General features: G+C 50.1%; 1 protein-coding gene across 1 annotated transcript; it reads left to right on the forward strand.

Annotated features, from left to right (window-relative positions):
- Positions 1–5,186: 5,186 nt before the first annotated feature.
- Positions 5,187–8,893, forward strand: ERCC6L (ERCC excision repair 6 like, spindle assembly checkpoint helicase). The gene has a single exon (XM_075008139.1). The coding sequence runs from the start codon at positions 5,381–5,383 to the stop codon at positions 8,891–8,893; it is 3,513 nt and encodes a 1,170-aa protein (XP_074864240.1). The 5' UTR covers positions 5,187–5,380.
- The last annotated feature ends 494 nt before the right edge of the window (positions 8,894–9,387 follow it).

Consider the following 9,387-nt stretch of genomic DNA (forward strand, 5'->3'; position numbering starts at 1 on the left):
CAGGCAGCTTACTCAGTAAAACATGTCTCTTCCGCACAGAGCAGTCAGCAAACAACCCCAGTAGGGCTGTGCTGGTGGCTGGAGCATTGGCCAGATCACTGCAGCTAGGTGCCTGCTGACACCATACTGATCTAGGAGACCCTGACACATGCACCCTGTGTGTAACACACACACATGTGCATCACTGCCAGGCTCTGAAGCTCTTCACTGTCCTGTTTGGAATGTTACAGTTTCTCTCTGGAAATAGTTGTGGGCAATTAGTTATCCAGGTTTGCAGGAGTGAGGGGCTGAGAACAAGGACTAGAGCAGGGGTGGGCAATCATTTTTGAGGCTGGGGGAGTCTCTCCAAGATTTTTGTAAGTGGCCAGGGGCTGTACTTTTCTGTGGAGGTGGTGCAGAGTCTGGACTAGAGATGGGGTGCAGAAGGGTGTAGAGGCCGGGGGAGCAGGAGAGACTGGGGAGGTCAGAGAGGGAATTTGGATGAAGGAGGGAGTTGTGACATGGGGCATGGTGTTGGGGTGCAAGGTCCAGGAGGAGGTATGGGGTCAGGAGAGGATTCTGGCCTGGCTGAGGGTGTAGGAGGGGATGCAGAGTTTGGGAGGGAGTAGTGATGCGGGGGTGTGGCAGAGACAGGGTCTTGCCAGGTGGAGCTTACCTGAGCAGCTCCCGGCAGCAGCACTCTCAGGCAAGCTTCCAGTCTTGCTAGCCACCCGAGACCTCTGCGTGTGGCTCTCAGTGTTGCTGAGGCCCCTTGCTGCACTGCCCCTAGCCCAGCAAAATCTCTCAGCTCCTGTGGGCCAGAAACCAGCCAATGTGAACCGAGAAATTGGGCTGTATTGCCACCCCCAGCCCCAGCAAAACCTCTCAGCTCTCATTGGCCACTTTCTGACAAATGGGAGCTGAGAGATTTTTCTCGGGCCGGGGCGGTGCAGGAAGCCCTCCACCCAGAGAGCAGGGGCAGGCTGGATCTTGCCTGAGCTAGAGCCGGGTACCACAAGAGGATGCTATGTATGCTGCTCTCTGTACCTGAATCCTGGCCTTATCATAGATACCCTCACATGTGTCCTGAGATACAGCAGTGTGGCTGTCCTAGAACTGCTGCCAGTGCAAAGGCTCTCCAGGGCCCAGCACACCCTGCGGTTTCCATTTTGGTCCTGTGACACACTGAGGCCTCCACTGCCCTGCCCTGACACACCCACCCCAAGGAGAAGTGTCACTCAGGAAAGGGGCAGTGAGCTCAGAACTCCCAGCACTGCCCAGAGAGAACACCTGAGCTCTGGAACTGGCAGTACCAAGAAGACTTAGTCCTCTGATGGCTGAAGGGGTTGGGAGGAGGAAGTGCCAATCAACTCCCATGAGGCAAGATAAGAAGACTTGTCTCCTTCCCAAGGGAGAGCAACAGGTCACTGGCTGGTGGCTGAGCAGATCAACTACCCCCAGGTCTTACCGCAAAAGCATCTGGGGCAAGGCCTCAAAACCCGACAGCAGCTGTAATTAACGCATGCAATAAACCCTTTATTTTGGGCCAGTAAAAGCACAGGAGGCCTTTTTTTTGGCAGAATATGGAACAGCTGATACTGCACGGATCTAACTGCACAAGACTAGCATGGGAGTGCCTGACTCCTGGTGAGCTGGGCTAGCTCCCCAGCAACCTTTGCTAATGCATCTCAGTCCTAGCCTGCAGGTCCTGTCATGGGGCCTGCAGATCTCTCCCACTGACTCTGCCTCCCAGCCTGCTGTGTTTTTCCTGCTGTGATGGGGTTCTGGGGTCCCCCAAGCTCTGCACCCTGTCCGCAGGCAGGAGAGTCTCTCACTTAGCAGGAAAACAGCGGGTTTATTAACCGACAGGACACAGCATGGTACAGGGGAGTCAGTGCAGCCGGCAGAGACAGCCAGTTCCATCCATGTTGAGGAGAGGAGGCCCCGAGGGGCCCCCAGAGCTGGGGCCTGGCCCCCTCCTTTGTCTCTCTGTCCCTCAGCCCAGCCTAACTGCTTCCAACTCCCAGTTCCAATTCAAACCCCTCAGGCTCCACTTTCTCCTTTGTCTGCGGTACAAAGGTGTTACCTGGTCGTCAGGGTTACCCTCAGCAGGAGCCCCACACCCTCTGTGAGCCACTCACACACACACAGGTATTCCCCACTCCATCACACCTGCCATGGAGTCTTTTCATACCTACACCAAGCAGGTGGCATGGCAGTGGCAGACTAGGTGTTTGGTCATGCCAAAGCCCCAGGCCAACTCACCTGTGTGTTAATGTAGGTCAGAATGATTGTTAATATAGGAGTGTATTTGGTGTTTTAATAACCAATGGGATGTTACTTGCATTGTTTTTGCTTATCGGTATCCTGTTGCAATGTAAAAAGAAACATTTGTGCTGTGTACATGCCTGTAACTACACCCAGCAAAGAGGAAGAGGTCCTGCGGAACACAAGTGAGTAACCTGCTTGCTGTGTGCCATCATGGGAAGTCAGACTCAGCATGGGTTTCTCATTCTGTCACCAAACAAAAAGCCCTTGTGGGTGGTGAGACTGTCAGCTGTTCTCTGGGAGAAGGAAAGAGGGAAGTGTGGATACAGGGAAAGGCCCTTCATCTCTGGAGGTTTACAGGGAAGTACCAAATGCGAACCAGAGCTGCTGGGAGACAATCTGGGCAGGTTGAAAGGACCTTTGGGAAACCTGGCAATTTATTACATCACCTCCACCATTTGGCATTAGGGCATTGCAGCCTTTCCCGGGGGTGCCCGGACTGCTGTCCCTAGGGCAGTGCTGATCTGTACCTGCTATGTGTCTGGGGTGCCGGAATGGGGGGGTGGCACTGTGTGTGTGTGAGTGCGTGTGTGTGAGGGGGCACTGTGCGTGTGTGTGCATGTGCGCGCGCGCGAGGGGGGGCACTGTGTGTGTGCGTGGGGCACTGCGTGTGTGAGGGGACACTGCGTGTGTGCGTGCGTGTGTGTGAGGGGGCACTGTGCGTGTGTGTGCATGTGTGCACGCGCAAGGGGGGGCACTGTGTGTGTGCGTGGGGCACTGCGTGTGTGCGCGTGTGTGAGGGGACACTGCGTGTGTGCGTGCGTGTGTGTGTGTGTGTGTGTGAGGGGGAGCTGTGTGTATGTGTGTGTGAGGGGGCACTGCGTGCGTGTGTGCGTGCGTGCGTGTGTGGGGGCACTGCGTGTGTGTGTGCGTGCGTGTGTGTGTGAGGGGGGCGCTGCGTGTGTGCGCGTGTGAGGGGGCGCTGTGTGTATGTGTGTGTGAGGGGGCACTGCGTGTGTGTGTGTGTGCGTGCGTGTGTGTGAGGGGGCACTGCGTGTGTGTGTGTGTGTGCATGTGTTGTGGAGTATTTAAACACCACCGGCCAATACACAGCTTAGGATCCGGTGCTCTAGGTCGCTCCTGAGCCCCTCCGCCCCAGCCGGAGCTGCCTTCCCCGGGGCTACAGCCCTGCTCCCCACACCGCCCCGTGCTCCCCCCACCCCCCGCCGCACCCACCTCCTCCCCCCCCCCTCCGCGCCCCACCGCCCGCCACTCTCCCCCCGTGCCGCGGCTGAGACGCGCCGATTGGCTGGTGTGACCGGCTCTCATTTGCATGCCGCGGGCGATAGGCCGAGGGGCGGCCCCGCGCGGGGCAGGTCGGGAAGGCGGCGGGCATTTTGAACGGCGGCGCGGCGCGGCCTGGCGGCTGCTTTGTCCCTTCCGCCGCGCGCCATGGCGGGGCCCGACCCGGCGGGGCTCTACGAGAGGTGAGGCGGGGCTGGCCCCACTGGGGCCCCGCAGGCTACGGGCCGCGCCGCGCCGCGCCGCTCCAGCGGAGCGCTGAACGGGGCCCCTCAGTCCCCCGCGGGGCCGCCTGCCCCTGTCCCCCGCACCCCCGATTCGGTCCGCGATCCCCTCTGGGCGCCCTCGGCCCCGCGGCTGCTGTTCCGCTCGAGCCGCGCGCGGAGACCCGGTTAGGGCTCAGGTCGCCGCGCCTGGGTCAGGAGCGCCGGAGGGCTGCCCCGGGGAGCCCCCCGCGTGCGGGCGGCGATGTGCCTCGGCCGTCCGTCTTCTGCGCGGCGGCCGCGGCCCTTTGCGACGCTCAGTCCCTGCCTGTCTCCGCGTTGCAGGGAGAGGGGCTGGGGCGCCCCCGACGGAGCGGTGTCTCCCCGACCTCACAAATACAACCGGGAGGGGCTCACAGCCTCGGCTCTAAGCACCCAACATCCTGCTCGCAGAGCCCCCGCCCTCTGCTGCCTGCTGCCTTCCTGCTCGTCCAAGCGCTGCCTGCCTCCTGAGCCCCAGCCCCCTTTCCTCCCCTTCCCACCCCCATTTACCGGCCTCTCCCTACTAGCCCCCTCGCTTATTGCAAACCCGTACCCCTCTCCCTGCGTACTTTTGCATCCCCTCCTCCTGCATGTGTAGCTTATTTTCTTTCAAACCCAGTTTTAACTACTCTGCTGTACTTAAATTACATTCCTCCGAAACAGAAATCCCCCTCGATGGAAGCAGACTAGAGCAATGTGTTTGCTTTTTACTTCAGATGTTGCTGTGGGTTTGATCTGAAAAACAGTGTCCCAGGTGATAGGCGGATTTGATGACTACCACATATCTTCACCTACCTCCAGGTTCTGTGATGTGGAAGTAGTTTACCAGAGGGTTAGCCCCTCTCTCTGCATGTGCGCAAATAAGCGTGCGAGTGAAGTGGAAATACAAACTCTCTTCTAACATCCTTCTAATGTGACTTCCTTCAAACGTCTAGTGGGTGCCATGTGTTCTGTTGTGGTTACCCTCAAGTGCGTCTGACCGAGTGCTGGCAGCAAAAAAAAAAAAAAAAAAAAAAGTTGTTTAGAATGTGTCAACTTTAAGAAAAGCTGTTTCTATTTTTTTCTCCGTCTCAGCAAACCCCCAAATTTGGACCACTGACTGTATCGTGTGCCCCTCCCCCCCCCAGCACTAAATTTCAAAGCAATCTGTTTAACTGCACGGAGTTTAAACCATTTAGAACAGTCGAGCTTTTAAACAGAAAGCTGGTATTCACCTTAATTCTGGTAGAGCTGCTTTCTGTTATGTAAAATGAACTTCTTGGACAGTCAATATGTTAGAAGTGTTGTACAAACATCAGATCTAACAATATTAAAACAAATGGACTTGCGGATGTTTGTGCTAATTGTTCTACTTCTGCAAACACTGCTCCTTTTGTTCCATATTCTATAGGTATGTGACCCAAGCAAAAGAAGAGGCCAGAAAGGGAAATCTGGAAGAATCGCTTAAATTGTTCAGCCTGGCAAATGAAATTCATCCCAGTGAAAAGCTGAGGCATAGAATCAAAAGGGTTGAAGAAACACTGGCCGAGCTGGCACTTGCCGCAGAGGAAGAAGAGGGATTTGTGGATGTGTGCAATAGTGGTCTAATGATCTATGGCCAGCTGCACAACAAACTCTTTCTTCATCAGAGAGAAGGTGTGGCCTTCCTATACAGCCTCTACCGTGATGGAAGGCAGGGGGGTATACTGGCAGATGATATGGGTCTGGGAAAGACTATCCAGATCATTGCGTTCCTTTCCGGGATGTTTGACGCTGAACTCATACGGTTTGTACTGCTGGTCATGCCAACCACCCTTGTTAACAACTGGATGAGAGAGTTTGCCAAGTGGACTCCAGGGCTGAGGGTAAAAGACTTTCACGGCCCCAACAAGACCGAGCGTAACAGAAAGCTAGCGAGAATCCAAAGAAAGAATGGCATAGTGATCACAACGTATCAAATGGTGATCCATAACTGGCAGCAGCTTTCTAGTGTTGGTGGACAAGAATTTGTTTGGGACTACGTTATTCTTGATGAAGCCCATAAAATTAAGTCCTCATCTGCAAAAACGACAAAATCCCTATATGCCATTCCTGCAAAAAATCGCATTCTCCTCACAGGGACACCAGTCCAAAATAATCTGCATGAGATGTGGTCGTTGTTTGACTTTGCATGTCAGGGGTCCCTCCTAGGAACTGCAAAAACATTTAAAATGGAATATGAGAATCCCATTACGAGGGCAAGGGAGAAAGATGCAACTCCAGGAGAGAAGGCACTTGGACTTAAGATCTCTGAAAATCTAATGACCATTATACAGCCGTATTTTCTTCGAAGAACTAAAGATGACACACAAAAGAAGTACACGTCTGACAAAGTGGAAACTCATCTTCCTGAGGATGAGGATAATAGCATTGCCCCTATAATGCCTTCTCTTTCCAGGAAAAATGACTTAATTGTTTGGGTGTATTTAGCACCAACTCAAGAAGAAATATACAGAAACTTTCTCTCTTTGGATCACGTGAAAGAGTTGTTAATGACAACACGGTCGCCTTTGGCTGAGCTGAATGTCTTAAAGAAACTGTGTGATCACCCCAGATTACTGTCAGCATCTGCCTGTAGCCAGCTTGGCTTGGAAGGAGGTGGTTACTCTGAAGAGGATAATGTGAGTGAAGAAGGTGCATTTTCAGGAGCTAACGAAATTGATCATATCTCTGACGAGCTTTTGATTGAGGAGTCTGGGAAATTGCTCTTCCTTATGGGACTTCTAAAAAGGCTGCAAGAGGAGGGGCATAAAACTTTGATATTTTCTCAATCCAGAAAAATGCTGGATATCTTAGAGCGCATTTTAATGCACAGAAATTTTAGGACAATGCGCATTGATGGAACAGTGACACACTTAGCAGAACGAGAAAGGAGGATTGCTCTGTTTCAGGGTAAGAATGATTTCTCTGTTTTCTTGCTTACTACACAAGTAGGCGGTGTCGGCATAAACTTAACAGCAGCTAGCAGAGTGGTGATCTTTGATCCCAGTTGGAATCCAGCTACTGATGCCCAAGCTGTAGATAGAGCTTATAGGATTGGGCAAAAAGAAAATGTAGTGATTTACCGGCTGATTACCTGTGGCACAGTGGAAGAGAAAATATATAGGCGACAAGTCTTCAAGGAGTCACTAATAAGACAGACAACTGGTGACAAAAAGAACCCATGCAGATATTTTACTAAGCAGGAATTAAGGGAACTCTTTACACTGGGAGATACTCGAACCTCTGCAACGCAGATTCAGCTGCAGTCTTTGCATGCCGCTCAAAGAAAGACTGACATGAAGCTGGATGAACATATTGCTTATCTGCACTCGCTGCACATGTTTGGCATTTCAGATCATGATTTGATGTACACACTAGACATAGCTCAAGAACAGGCTGAGAATGAGGAAGCCCATCAGTATATTCAACAAAGAGTACAGAAGGCTCAAGAGCTGGTCCAGTTGGAATCTCAGCTGAAAGACCAACTGATGGGCAGAATTAAAAGTGATACAGAGGGAGCATGGCTGAGACAACCAGTATTCTCTTCCCAACCCCGAAAGGAATCACCAGAGTTTAACAACAGTTACTTTACTGCACCATCTGATTTAGCTGAACCTGCAAATGAAGATGCAATTGATCTTACAGAGGATGAAAATGTTGCTAATGTCAGTGGTAGAATGACCAGTTTGGTTATTGTGGATTCAGAGGAGGAAAAGCTGGCACAAGATGCGTCTAATATGGATATTAATGAATCACCTACTATCAGTAAGGAATTGAAAGAATCAAATATACAAGTACCTCAACAAAAGCTTGATCCAAATTTTATATCCCCTTCCTTTGGAATTCAATCTTTTGTGAACAAAGACAGTCATGGTCCCGAGTCACAAAGAAACATGCATGGCATAAATGATCTCCAAATCACCTCTTTGCTGCATTCACGGCCTCCATTTAATGGATCCGTCATGTCAGATGAAGCTAAAAGACAAAGAAATGCAGAAATGTCCTTTAATAACCTAGAAGATGATGGGAATGAAAATCCTGAGCTAACTTCTCCAGTGATATCCAAAAGTCTATCGAATCTCTTGTCAGAATTTCCTAGCAGACACCAGAATTCTCCCATGAGTGAAATGAGTTTGGAAGGTACATCTGTTACATCTTGCAAATGGCAAGCTGACTTCAATCTTGTTTTGGAAGACTCAGAAGAACAGCAAAATGTCTCAAAAATGGAAAAATCACTGGAGCACACAGAAAACACAGATTTTGGGAGTTCCTGTAATGTAGCCATGGGCAATCTAAATGACTCTCTACAAGTGAGTGAAGGCTCGATGGAAAGTGGTGGTGTCAGAGCTATTGGAAAAAAGAAGCTGGCTAGAAGAATTCTTTCTGATAGTGAAGAAGAAAATTCAGTCATGATTTTGAATGAAAATCTGTCTGAAGAAACATCTTCTCCCTTAAACAGCCCTCTGCATCCATCTCTAACAGGGATTAGTTCGTCTACTCCTAAATGTGATAGATTTCAAATAGACCCCATTTTTAATTCCAGAGGAAACACGTCCACAGCTTCTAGAAGATCTCTTATTAATGTGGTGTTGGATCAGGTTGAGGATATTGAAGAAGCTGTGGGAGCTCACAGCCAGACAGAGGATAGTGATGAGGTTCAAGAAGATCTGGTGGAAGAAGAAGCCGAAGAGCATAGTGTAGAGTCTGTGGAGCCTGAAGAAGAACCTGCTGGAGAAACACTTGATACAGAAGGCTCAACCAGTTACTTAGAGGATACGGCATTTGTCACTTCTAAGGAAGATGCAACTGACAAAGAGTCTCCAGAGGAATTGACTGATCCTGAGCTGCTCTCTGGTGAGCAAATGGACTACTTTTCAAAGGAGAGCGCAGGCCTGGAAGGGGATGGAGTTACTGTGGATTCTCTTCATGCACCAGATAACTACGATGCTCTGGTAGACTGTGGGAAGAAACTGAAAGACAATGGAAAACTACAAGATGCATTGAACTGTTTCCTGCAGGCACTTGACATAAAAAATGGAGATCCTGAAGTTATGCTTATAACGTTAAATGTATATAAACAACTATCGCAACAGAGATGAAGATTTTGGCTACTAGACAATTCCCAAAAGAACAATCACAAACCCAGTCTCCCTGTCTGGGGACAAAGGACTGAGAACCAACATACAGCTTTCATCTAAGCTATTGTATTAACTTAAATAATGGACAAGGTTTTTTAAAAAAAAAAACTGGGATGTCTGGCACTGACCGGCTACAGTGTGCTGAGACCAAAACTATAAGAGAGACTTAGGAGGTAAATGTACCTTTTTTTTTTTTTTTTGAGGGTAGTAGCGCACTTTTTACATTTGAATCTCTGACCAAGATATTGTTTCAAGAGCAGTTTGTAATTAGCATGTGGGTGCTTGTGAGAAGGGTCATTCTGCATGCAATTCATAAAGGCAAAAAGTCACACTAACTTGTATGTTCAGAAAAATATTTGATTAAAAAATTTCTACGCTGTTTTATTTGTAATAGGCTCACTTGCCTTCAGGTTTTATACTTCAAATTTGGTCAGTATATTTTGTTCCTCTGTAGA

The sequence above is a fragment of the Carettochelys insculpta genome, chromosome 13 (genome assembly GCF_033958435.1).
Source record: "Carettochelys insculpta isolate YL-2023 chromosome 13, ASM3395843v1, whole genome shotgun sequence".
NCBI lineage: Eukaryota > Metazoa > Chordata > Testudines > Carettochelyidae > Carettochelys > Carettochelys insculpta.